General features: G+C 29.7%; 4 protein-coding genes across 4 annotated transcripts; 1 reads left to right on the top strand and 3 right to left on the bottom strand.

Moving 5' to 3' along the window:
• Positions 1–5: 5 nt before the first annotated feature.
• Positions 6–3,848, bottom strand: FG379_001587 (uncharacterized protein; the record flags this gene model as incomplete). The annotated part of the gene is made up of 1 exon (XM_067327190.1): positions 6–3,848. The coding sequence occupies one exon, from the start codon at positions 3,846–3,848 to the stop codon at positions 6–8; it is 3,843 nt and encodes a 1,280-aa protein (XP_067184108.1).
• Positions 3,849–4,418: 570 nt separating this feature from the next.
• FG379_001586 (uncharacterized protein) lies at positions 4,419–8,354 on the bottom strand (the record flags this gene model as incomplete). The annotated part of the gene is made up of 1 exon (XM_067327189.1): positions 4,419–8,354. One exon carries the CDS (start codon positions 8,352–8,354, stop codon positions 4,419–4,421), a length of 3,936 nt encoding a protein of 1,311 aa, XP_067184107.1.
• A 1,143-nt stretch (positions 8,355–9,497) lies between these two features.
• On the top strand, positions 9,498–9,917 carry FG379_001585 (60S ribosomal L23; the record flags this gene model as incomplete). The annotated part of the gene is made up of 1 exon (XM_067327188.1): positions 9,498–9,917. One exon carries the CDS (start codon positions 9,498–9,500, stop codon positions 9,915–9,917), a length of 420 nt encoding a protein of 139 aa, XP_067184106.1.
• A 415-nt stretch (positions 9,918–10,332) lies between these two features.
• On the bottom strand, positions 10,333–13,350 carry FG379_001584 (alanyl-tRNA synthetase (with domain); the record flags this gene model as incomplete). Its single annotated transcript, XM_067327187.1, has 1 exon — positions 10,333–13,350. One exon carries the CDS (start codon positions 13,348–13,350, stop codon positions 10,333–10,335), a length of 3,018 nt encoding a protein of 1,005 aa, XP_067184105.1.
• Between the last annotated feature and the right edge of the window lie 377 nt (positions 13,351–13,727).

Raw genomic sequence — 13,727 nt, 5'->3', positions numbered from 1 at the left:
AAAAGTTAAGTATTCTTACCTAGACTAATGACAATATCCTTTATATAGCTTAAATGAGAATAGTAAATGTTACTTCTCCAGTTTTTGTCGTAACACGAATTTGAACAAATGCATTTTAATATTGGCCCCGAATCGTTCTTGAAGTTAGATCTCCAAAAATGTTGATGGTAATTTAATCTTATAATGGTAGAATTCTTATTTAATTCTAATGAATATATGCTGTGTGGCTCCATTAAAAAAAATCTAGGTGTGTTGTTGCCATGCTCAAAACTAATTAATTGCAAGAATAAAGGAGATGACATAAACTTTTTCAGTAATAGTTTGATTGTATTGGTGTCTGAAAAACTATTTTTAAAATTATATATTATAGGTGGATTTAAAGTTGAACAAGAAGATATATTTCCCTTATATAAGTTACTGTTATTATAGTCATATGACAAATATATGTTAGATGACTTTATTTGAATGAGTGAAAAAGAATACTTTAATAAAAGTGAACTAATTTTCTTAAATATCCTAGATATTATTAAAACGGGACATGATAGCCAGCATATTGACACTTTGTAAGGAATCAATGGATTCCAAATTGAATCATAATGCAATACGAACCAATTAATCGGATTTAGATTATTTTCATAGTCTACATAGTTTATATTTTTATCGATATGTTTCAATCTTAGTATATTACACCAAGACGACAGTATTTTTATTGATTTCATTTCATTTGTTTTTCCATTTGTGTTGTTACTTATTTCAACATCTAGTTTTTTTGGATGATCTGGTGGTGCATTGTAAAAGATAAACTGTTCTAATATTTTAACTATAGCCTTTATATTCTCACATGATATGTTCCTAAGTTTTATTATATTATTGCATTCTGTATTTCCAGATTCGTCATTGTAACTTATTGAATGGAGATCTCTTTTGTTACTGTTATCACTATTATCATTGATTTCAGTATTTATAACATTTTTTTCGCCACTATCCTTGGTGTTAATCAATTTGTCTATAAATTCACTCTTAATTGGGATTAACATCAACCAGTTGTTTAAAATGCTATTTATACAACAATCTTTATAATTGTTTGAGTAGCAGTTTAAGAACATTGTATTATTTAGTCCTTGGTTTTTATTTGATGAAATATGGTCTTTTTCGGTACCACTTTCAATATTGGAACATGTATTATTATTTATATTAAAAAATGGAATAATGGAAAAGTGGAAGTACTTAATTGAAAGGCCTGAAATATAAGACATATACAAATAGTGACTATCTGGGTCGTCTCTATTATAGTTATAATTAATCAATTCATTGTGAGATTCATTTACCAAATCTTTAATAAAAGGCACCTCTCTTTGCCATACTAACAATTCATCTACATAATTATAATTTATATTAGACAAACTATTAAATACTGTATAGTAGTTAAAGTATTGTCCCGAATTGTTATTGAAATCTATTTCATTTTTTTCGGTAAAGTTGTTTCTATATAAATAATAATTATATTTATAACTTGTAATACCATCATTGTATATATTTTGAACCCCTGCACTACTGCTTATTTCCTCATATTCATCATTATATGGATTCATATTGTTGCTATAGTTGCAGGTTCTAATTTCGTTATCTTGGTTTTTAATATCAGTATTAGAATCACCCGTCTTGTTTATATGATTAATATCACTATCATTATCATCATTCAAGCTACGATTCTTTTTATTTCCCGAATAAAATCCGATATTACCATCGTTAAACATATATTCTTCACTGTCCCCGTTATTATTCTCGTTAGATACTGAATTAATTACCTGTACAAGTATATTGTTATCTTCAGTAAGTAAATAAAGCTGGTGAATATAATCATAGTTCGGAGAAATGTTATCATCTAGAGTATTATAGTATTTCAGCAATTGCACATTTTCTGCATTATATTGCTCCAGGTTATTGACAGACTTGATTCTTGATATTTGAAACGACATTGACAATCTATGCAGTATTAATTCGTAATATATAAGTCTTAATATATCATCATTTATGTCCCTAAATTCTGATTTTTTCATTAATTCCGTGATGTCACTGTTGCTGTAATTATATTTATTATTCCTTGACTCTAGTCGTAAATTTACATTATACAGCTGATTTATCAAATTATAATTATTCCAACAGTATGCTGAAAATAGATCTTCTCTCGGTGTAATTGTCCAATTTGTTATTTTTTGCCTTCCACCACCAGCATACAATGAATTATTGTGTATACTTTCGTCTACGGCTATCTTACTCAAGTTCGTTGTTGTTAGTGGAAGAAGTGCCGAGCCAAACAAGTTCCTAAGTGATTTTTTGTTGCTTATTCCTTTGTTATTATTTAATTTCAACCTCATGTTCTTTTTAGCACTATTTAACATTTCATCGTTGAGTGTTATTTTTCTGTTAATTTTAGAACGATATTCACCGCTTACAACCAAATCTATATCTTCTTCGTCACTGCCATTTTTCGTGATAATAAAGTCAAGAATCTGTCTTTTATCCATATCTTTGACTTCCTGGACTATTTTTTCATTCACATTATCCATATACTCGTCTATCAATGTTATCGTAGAAGACATGTCAAATAAACCCCGACTATTTTTGTCAATTGACGATTTAAAATAGTATACTAACATTGGTAACTTCAATTTTACAGTTTTAAAAACATCCAAACACCTGTTCTCTTTTACATTGGATATATAAATATTCAACGAGTGATACCAATCTAGTTCGGAAAAAGAAATAAAATCGCAAGTAATTGATGTTTTCAAAAATCTAACTTCTGTTATTTTAGACAATACTAACAGTTTTTTATAATTACTATTGTCGGTGACCAACACTGGTGGGCCTGAGCTTAATATTTTTATATTTCTTCCGGACCATATTAATGATCCATCTATAAAATCACTTTGTAACTGGGTAAGTGCTATATTTATGGACTCTAACAAATTTGAATTGCAATAAGACACCAAGTTGTTTATTATACCCCTATCATTAAGTATTTCGTATACTTTTACGCGTAGTTTATCAATAAACTCGTCTATATTTTGTTTGTTTAGTGTTAAATCCGATACTATTCCTTCCCAAAATACCTGGTAGTAATCCTTATCGACATTGCCACTCTCATCTTCCTTTTTCACTCTCCAAGTAAATATCACAGACAAAAAGTGATATTCTACGTGTTTTTTGTTTGTATTTAAATACTCTTTGAAAAAAGACAAAATGCCCTTCCACCATTCGAAACCAAAACTTGAATATAAAAAGAATTCACGTGATATTAATATTATCATTATTATTCTTATTGATCTAGGTTTTATTATAAAATGTGTGTTCTCCGTAACAAAACCTGAAACATACGGCACTAGGTCACATGAATATTCCTCATTTATTGTCATTCCTGTTATATTTATCTGCAAATAGTTGTTGTTATCAAGTGCAACCGTAGGAGATGTACCATTATACAAGATCTTACCTATTAATGATCTCTCAAAATACCACAAGTCTCTTTGTGATACTCTTACTTCTGGAATTGATATCTCAACCTTGTTTAATTCCAGTTCACTAACTCTCCTCACTTTAATTATTTCGACATATTGTCTTATCATTTGCCAACCAGAATTTTTTACTATACTGTCCAATATTGATAATCCGCTAACTATGTTGTTTTCCACTATCTTTGAACAGCTTAGCTGGAAATGTATAGAATTGCAATTTGGATCAATCAAATTCCTTATACTATAAAACTCCCCCTCGTTCCTTTCTTTTAATCTCAATTTTAATTCATTTGATACAAGTATGGGATAATTACTGTGTTTTGTTTGCATTTAAATATTTAGTTTAAACGAGTTAACAGTGAAGTTAAAAGTTTCAAGATAGACAGCTAAATTCTCATCTAATGTGCGTCATATTTACCTTAAAAAACTTACCCATATTTCTTTGAATCATGAAATGATAACGGAACCACTATTTTGCTTGCCAATTCTTTTGAGTGTCTATATTGAACACCTCTAATCATCGTTCTACCCTATACTAAAGAAAGATATATATTTCCGAGTTTTAACAAAGGTCTAGACTTGTTCATTATTGGAAATAGCCTGGTATGCACTCCCTTTAAAAAAATCACGCCTTTATCTGTTATTATTTATTCATTGATTTTTTTCCCTGTGCTCCCAAGTGCATATTTGATTATTTTCCCTCCATGTTTAAATTTTTATTCATTTAATAATAAGAAATTTTCTTCAAGGAATAACATATATTTAACAGAGAAAGTAAATTGACAAAAATGTTATCTTATGTAGCAAAAACAAATTAGTAGTATTTAACTTGTCTAAATCTGACACAGTTTAGAAGAACAAAAAATCACTAGTGCAACTATGAATAAAGTAGAAATGTCCTCACAAGATAGCAAATTGATTTCGTAAAATACCCCTTGCAATATAGTAATAAGGATGAAGTGTAGAGTGTAAGTTCCACACGTTTACACTCGAATTAGACTTGTTTTCAAATTTAACACCTTTTTTCAAGTTAAAGTGTTGTTTACTACCGCATTTGTTATCTTCATTACCAACACCTTCGTATTTGTTCTCGAGAATGGAGTCAACCTTTTTATTGTTAACGGAAGATAAAGCAACAGCATTATTTACAGATATAATTCCCTCATTTGGAGATATATTTATCATTGGAATTGGATTTTGTTTTCTGAATTCGGAAATTATGTGCCTTAATCCACGCGAGTTTGATAAAAGCATTTCTTTTTGAAACCTTTTACTTCTTGCACGTTTATTGTTGTATTTTGTTGATCCAATGATGCTTTTTAATACTGAATAGGGAGAATTGCAATTAATGTTAGTTGAAACATCATTTTGGTCGCACGAAACATTGCTTAGAAATGATTCATCTTTTCTATATATTACGAATTCTCTATCGTATTCTGCTTTATTTTCGTCCTTTCTCCTATCTTCTTGACTTCTATTCACAAGTTTTGCAGTTAAATTATTTAGTCTAAACAGTGCATAATAATTTGACATTGAATCGTAATTATTATTTGACTCAATTAACGCTGCTGATGGAGACGAGTAGTCATTAATAAGTTGAAATGTTCCTGTAGACGCATCTTCCCAAATTGAGTCATCAAATTTAACTGAATTTATGCTTTTACCCATTGAAAATTCGACTAAACCATTGTCATTATAGTTCGGATTAACAATGTTGTCTGGAGAATTCGGAATTGACATAATTAATGATTTGTAGTAATTTAATATATTTTCTTCTATGTTATTCCTGCAATTTGAAAGCAAAACCATTAATTTGATATTTGAGGAATTTAGCAAGGGCAACAATGAGGATATGTTATTCTCCAGTTCCAAGCCACATATAAATACAATTCTGCACCTTACTTCTAGTTTTCCCTTCTCAAATGTTGTTTTGTATGGTTCGTTGCCACCAATCAATTGTCTATAATGCATTCTCCACTCTGGTATATTGTTTGTATTAAAATTGATGCTGCTTGTGCTATCAATGCTTGATATTTGTATTAAACCCCCAACATTACTGCTGCTACTACTGCCACTATTGTTACTATTGCTACAACCACCAGAATTGTTATTAATGTTGTTGTTACTACAACCAGCTAGATTATTTATTTCGTTGATACTATTATTCCCAACACTAGTATTGTTGCCATTACTACCTATATTAATATTACTATTGTTACTACTGCCATTAATGCTGATCCCAACGTTAATCCTTCTATTTATACTATTATCGCCACTATTGTTGTTGTTTATACTGTTTTTGTTATTAATTTTAGTCCCGAAAATTCCATTGTTTCTACTATCCATAAGTCTTTCATTTTTGGCTAAACCGAACTGGCCAAAGTCTTGTTTATTACCATCTATAAAATTATAATCGTTTCCAATACTAAACATTGATTTTCTTATGATTACTCCATCATTGTTTGAGCCATAAACACCTTTTATGTCGTTATCGTATTCGCGATTGTCTTCTCCATCAATAGTAATTCTTCTTCTTCTAGGCACCAACACTCTCTTATTGTCCACTGCATCTGAGTGATCGTGATTACCAACATTAACAATGTGATTCACGTCATTAACGTTGTTGTTTTTGACATTGACGTGAGGGTTATTTGAAAAGTCACCTCTAATAATATCAATGTCATCCGAGTTTAAATTGTAATATGAAGATATGTCTATATCACTAGAGGCATCCTTCCAAGAACCTATTATTGAATATAATGTTTTATTGTCTAGCAAACAACCGTAATCGTCTTTTTTTATATTTAAATACGCGTTATTTAATATATCATTGTTATTTCCAGTAAAACCTGTATTTGATACTGTCTGATTATTATTACCTATAGTTTGATTAGAACCGTTATTTTGCTCAGGAATGTTGGTCGTTATATCGTGATCTACATTTACAGGAACTAGTCTTGATCTTAAATTCTCAATTTTATCTTGTATGCTCGAAGAAACACTTTGATTTTTTTTATATTCAATAGTATCTTTAATATTTTTAGATATCAACACGTCATTTTCACTATTAGAATCATCATCACCCATTCTATTTTCGCCTTTAGTCATCTCTGCATCCGTTTTAAAGTCAGAAACTTTATCTAAACTCAGTGAGTCGCTCGAATTTTCAAGTTTGTTCTTGTGTTTATCCTCCATAACATTGAATTCCAAACTAGTGTTAGTACAAACATTGTTATTATCAGCATCATTAATGCTTGAACTGCTATTTATGTGATTATTTGCTTCATTATTGGCTTCACCGATAACATCGTTACTATTAGCCTCCTCGTTAGAATCCTTATAAGACAAATACATTGCATACAATTCATCTTGTCTATATTGTATAAATTTAACCATAGGCAGTTCAATATTGTATGATTTGCAACTTTCGTCTTCAAATACATTCGACTTTACTTTTCTAAAACTAGGGTTTTGACCGTTATTTACAGATCCGTCTTCATCTGAAGAAGCGATATTTAAATTGTCGGTGTTCACAGAACCTGTTTTAATATTAAATTCATTCTCTTTGCTCCAAATGTAGTAAGCAAATGTATCCTTTTCAGGCTCTTTCAAAAAAATAACAGTATTATCCTCATTTGAAGATAACTCGGTAAATAATTCCCTAGAATAACCATAATCAAGCGACTCTGGAAATGAAAATATTATTTTAGGAAGTTTTAAAATATTATCATTTCTAATATTTCTTAAATTTGTTTCATAATATATATTCTTTAAATTATGAAACGGATTATAACGCGAACTGCAGAATTCTGTCCTTATATCTAAACTCATCCATTCAATTAGTGTTTTAACTGACAGCATAAATGACTTAATTAATGGTGATACAATAAATACTGGAAATAATATATTGTTCTTACTCCATATTGCATCTATGTAACAAAGTAATTCCAGCAACAAACTATCTAATTGAACAGGTATTAATATAGTACCATTCTTATTTTTTTTTAAATAATATAATAACATATTTATTAATTTTTGTATATACACCACTCTATTTGTAAACTTCTTTGTATCAAAGTAATTTACGTTATTCATATTACCATATTTTATATTAAATCCATATAACAATACATCCGGCTTATTTAATCTACAGATATCTGATGGTGTTACGTGCCAATATGGATGTGATACTGTTTCGTTTACATAGGCAAACTCCCAAGACCCTAGTTCAGTATTTACTGTTACCGACCATATAGTAGACCCCAATTCAACACCGCTTGGTAATGCCTTTAATACTATACTCTTTAATCTACTAGTACTTGCATTGCCACTAGTAGCACTACTTTCCTCTTTATTTTCAAATAATTGAATATTGAATGACTGGTAATATCTTAATCTACAGACATTATCACTCAGTATTCCCTCAACATCCTCGCTCGAATATGGCAACTGTAGAAACCCTGGTTTGCTATTATCACTACTACATGTATACTGCACTCCTCTTTCTTGGTCTCTTATACTCATACTCTTTATTATATCCAGCAACACATTATTACCAAATCTAAATACCGGCTCCGTACATATTATTGGTATTTTGTGAGATACCCTTCTTTCTTTTAGTATCTGATTTAATAGTGGTAATCCTCCTATTGACTTTTTAGTGTAGTTTGTCAATAATATTATATGTGGTAATTCTATATCGTTCAAAAGAGATTTGTCGTATTTTAACTCATTCTCAATCCCAAAATCAAACCATATTAGACACTTGTTTATTCTAAGTGCATTTCCTTTTATTGATTCACTATTTACTATCGGTTTTGTTGATACATTTAACATAATACCTAATCAGCTACTATTTGTACTTTACTTTTTATATAATTAACTCCTGTATATTCTATTTTATGTCAAACAAGAACTTATTAATTGAAAATGAAGCTTGTTTTGATGTCAAAATCTTTTTCTTTGAGGGAGGTTCGTGTAATATATATATTTCTTTCCTTTTGATCATATAATATTATTTATTTGGACCGCCATTTTACAATACGTTAAATTACATGGAACCGAATTGTATTTATACACTTGATGAATGAAAAGGAAACAAAGATATATAAATGGATAAATAAGCACATATGAATTTATATGAGTAGAAAGCATACATCCAAACCCACTAGTGAGTATTAAAAAAAGTTTTGTCACACTCGAATCGGAGTAAATACGAACTCAACACACGGAATTTTAAATAAATACATACTAGTTCGTAGATAGAATCGTAAGTCTACCGGGAATGTAATATTCAAAAATGATGATATCATTAAAACTCTGACATTTCCTAATCAAAATTGCAAAAAGCACAAATTAAAAAAAATACAGGATAACTGCTTACACTTATATAATTCTCATGCCTTTTACGTTACACACCTATAAAGGTACTTCATCTTGTCACTATAAAGCTGGATAAAACTCAAAATATTAGTCTATTCACATTGAATGTTACCGTAATAACAAAAATATAAGTAAAACAAATGCTCATGATCACTGTTTTATTAGACTTTTATTTGATTTTCAATTATGGCGCTAAAAATATTTATTAGATATAAATTAATGGGTACCCTTAAGCAGGCGGTAAAATCACTTGCGTCTCTAAGTAAGAAAAATGTAAGAAAAGACTTGATATATAATATTAAGGTATAGCATATTCACATGAATTTAGATAGTTGATAATAGTTAAATAATATATTGTCTCAAACAATTAACAAAACTTTATATATATTAATATTTCCTTTTTGTAATTAAATAACTGCAAAACACTAGCGCTAATAGACCATTTTTTAATTTAATAAAAGAAAAAAACAAATAACAGTGAAAATAGTTAATATTTCGATTTATTGTTAACTCGCAAATTGGAACTATTTTTATATACCGGATACATTAAGAACAAACAATTAATACATATTTTTAGTTAGTTTTGATTAAACAAAGATGAAAAGAGGAAGAGGTGCAGCAGGTGGTGCCAAGATGAGGATTACACTTGGTTTAAATGTAGGTGCTCTTATAAATTGTTGTGATAATAGTGGTGGAAAGAACTTGTATATTATTGCAGTTAAGGGTACAGGATCATGTTTAAATCGCCTTCCATCAGCATCAATTGGAGACATGGTTTTAGCAACAGTTAAAAAGGGAAAACCAGAATTGCGCAAAAAGGTATGGCCTGCCGTTATTGTCAGACAGAGAAAGGCCTTTAGAAGACCGGAGGGGACATTTCTTTATTTTGAAGACAATGCAGGTGTCATTGTAAATCCAAAGGGTGAAATGAAAGGTTCTGCTATTACTGGACCAGTAGGAAAGGAATGCGCTGAGCTCTGGCCAAAGATTTCTTCTGCAGCTCCTTCAATAGTTTAGGTGATTTCTAATTCAAATATAGACAACTGTTAATTAGTTTGTTTTCTTCTATACTACAGAGGTAGCAAAATGAGTAATACTTGAAGTTCTTTTCTTTGACATCAAACTTTGGGAGACTACATAACTAAGTGAAACACTTGATTTACCCTAGTTATAGGTGGGAAACAAGAGGTGAAGGAGAGAAAGAGAACATTCTAAAGACTAATATTTAATACTTAAAGAAAGAGACAAATGAGTAGAAATTTTGTATTTATTAAATATCACTGTCGTTATTTGTCGTGATTCGGTAATGTACTGTAGAAAATACGTCGAGTATTAGGTCTAGCTGAATATCAACAAATTGAGCTTTTTTTCATTATAGCTGGTATTTTGCATTTTTCACTTTTTCCATCTGTCCTCAATGCAGATTTGGAATTTATTTATTTTGATTATCTACATTCAATACCGCATTAATTGAGAAAGCAATCATCTCGTCTATTTTGTCAGAGCCACTTCTAGAGGACCCAACACTTCTAATTTCACTCCCCCCGCACTTTCCAAAAGATATATCCAACGTTGATTTCAACCAAATATTGCATGGTAATTTTTCAGATAGAGTTTTTGGTACAACGGATATTGCAGATACGCCATTGTCGTTAAAAGTTCCAGAAGTAAATAACATAATTGGTACACTCTGAAATTTTGATGTTAAATGTTGTGCAATTAAGTCCAGTGACTTTGAATCACCATTTATTTCTTTTATATTCAATATAATATATTTTAAATTGTCATTACCACTAATATCATGTTCTAATTTCACAGCTAGTTTTTTTGCCATATTTAATCTTTCTTTTTGCTTCTCCTTTAGTTCCAATAAAACTCTCTTGTAATTTTCACTGATAACATTTAGCAATTCCTTCTTATTATTCAATGGTATTAATTTTAAGTCCTCTAATTTTGATTTAAGTCTGCTTATTTCACTTTCGAGTTCAGGTCCTTGTAATTTATGTAATTCACTAACTTCTTTGTTTAACTCAACGTAATTGTTAATAGCGATCTCCGACTGTTCATCAGTGACTGCTACTATTCTACGTACTCCTTTGGCTATACCTTCTTCAGATAATATTGAAAATGATTGTATATCACCAGTATTATTTACGTGAGTTCCACCACAAAATTCTATTGATGTTTTTGATAATCTTATGTTATCATTGTTTTCTATTGAAACCGACAACTGATCACCATCTATTCCTACAGATATTACCCTAACTGGATTTGGATAAGATTCACCGAATATTGCTCTTACACCAGGTATTTTTCTGGCAACCTCTAAATCAATAATATTAGTATATACATTTAATTTATTACTAATAAATTCCTTATTTATAATATTCTCAATCTCATCAATCTGCTCAGTATTTAGTGGTTTATTGTGTGAAAAATCAAATCGTAATTTATTACTGTCTACTACAGAACCTCTTTGATCCGTCTCCTCTCCAAGAACCACTCTAAGCGAATAATTTAATAAGTGTGTTGCAGTATGGTTTTTCTTAATTAATTCTCTTCTAGAATGGTTTACACTTAATTTAGATACCAATTCACTGTTTGTAGTTACGTTACCCTTAATTAGCATTCCTATATGCAATACATACTTTCCATATTTCTTACAATCTAATACATTAAATATGGATTCTTGATTATTATAAATAAATTTAATATAACCTATATCAGATACCTGACCACCAGATTCTGAATAAAATATGGTTTTATCAAAAACCAATCCGTATGTAGTTTCTTCGTCACTTAATTTTGAATTAGAATCATTTTTATCGGCATTTATCTCATTAATTAGTTCATGACCGTCGTAAATTGCAACAAGCTTTGACTCAAAATCTATTAATTTATCTCCCTGATAATATTTATATGAGTCGTCTGTCTCTTTTAAATTATATTTATGATATAAAATACTTTGAATATCTGGCTTTAAAACTAATTCATCAGAATTACTTTTGTTGTTTCTGCCTTCAGATGCTAAATGATGTTCATCCATACACTTTTGAAATCCGACGTGATCAAATTCAATTCCCTTTTCTTTGGCCATTAGTTCTGTTAAATCCATTGGGAACCCGTATGTAGAATATAACAAAAATGCTTCGCTGGCAGGAAATATTAACAATTCGTTTTTATCCTTTAAAGATAACATTAATTTATTAACAACTTTGTTAAATCTTTCTGTACCTTTAAACAGTGTTTTGGAAAATTGTCTTTCTTCATCTAATATCACGCTCTTTATTTTATCTATACTTTTGTTTATCTCACTGTAATATCCACCTAACGTAAGGGACACACTTTCTGTTAATTTGTAAAGCCATGGTTCGCCATTTATACCTGCATTTAAATATTGTGATCCATAACGAATTGCTCTTCTTAGTATTCTTCTCAAAACATATCCTCTTCCCTCGTTGCTTGGGATTGCTCCATCTGCTATTGCTATTGTTAACGTTCTTATGTGATCTGCGATGACTCTATAAGACATGTCTATCATTAATGGATCTTCATTTATTCCAACTTTCCCACTGTATTTAGGTATTTTATTACCATTGTTATTTAAATTTAAAATATGATTAATTTGATCAAATATAGGAGTAAATAAATCAGTATCATAATTACTGTCCTTATTCTGTAATACAGAAACAAGTCTTTCAAGTCCAAGTCCTGTATCTACACATTTATTGGGCAAAGGTGTTAGTGAACCGTCTAATTCCCTATAATATTGCATAAAAACTAAATTCCATATCTCAATAACATTTGGATCATCCTTATTTACAAGCATAGATGCATCTCTGTTTCCTATTCTATCATAATGTATCTCTGAACAGGGACCACATGGGCCTGTATCTGCCATTTCCCAAAAATTTTCTTTACTTCCACAACCTATTACTCTTTCTTCTGGTAAGTACTTTAACCATATTCTTTTTGCTTCTTCATCTGGTGGGCATGTTGGTATTCTTGGATCCCCATTAAAGTATGTTGCATATAATCTTTCACTAGGTATATTATAAACTCTTGTTAATAAATTATATGCCCAATAAATTGCATCTTCCTTGAAATAATCACCGAATGACCATGACCCTAACATCTCAAAAAAAGTATGATGATAAACATCTTTTCCAACATCATCCAAATCATTATGTTTTCCTCCTGCTCTTATACATTTTTGCGAATTAGCGACTCTTTTTAATTTGCTTAACTCTGAATTTTTTTCTAAATTCCCTGAAAATATTGACTTAAATTGATTCATTCCTGCATTTGAAAACAATAATGTTGGATCATTTATTGGTACTACTGGAGATGACTTATAAAAAGTATGATCTAATCCCATAAAATAATCGATAAATTGCTTTCTTACTTTGTTTCCAGTCCAAATTTCTTCATTATCCGAATTTTGACTCATTCTTCCAACAATTAATTCTTTTTGCCTATTTTTTGTTTCTTAATTGTACAAATATATTAATTTAATTCTTTAATTAAATTTTGTTGCTTTTATTACAAAAAGAAACAAAACTTGTCTATATTATAATGAATAGTTCTTAAGCAGTTGTTTACTCTTTAATTATTATTTTCTATTCGATTCACTAATAAAGAAAATGAACGATTAATTCAAAATGAGAGCTATTGTGTCAAGTTATTTTTTTATTTTCGTATATATCCAATTATTCTTTGTTAAACACGATACCCACTTAATATTTTATTATTATATTAGTATTATTAAAGTTATAGCTAAGGTCGTCTTCAATGTTATTTAATTGTTATTATTTAGTATTGTTTTCA

The sequence above is a fragment of the Cryptosporidium bovis genome, assembly GCF_009768925.1.
Source record: "Cryptosporidium bovis isolate 45015 chromosome Unknown contig_23, whole genome shotgun sequence".
Classification (NCBI taxonomy): domain Eukaryota; phylum Apicomplexa; class Conoidasida; order Eucoccidiorida; family Cryptosporidiidae; genus Cryptosporidium; species Cryptosporidium bovis.
This window is presented reverse-complemented; position numbering and strand designations above follow the sequence as displayed.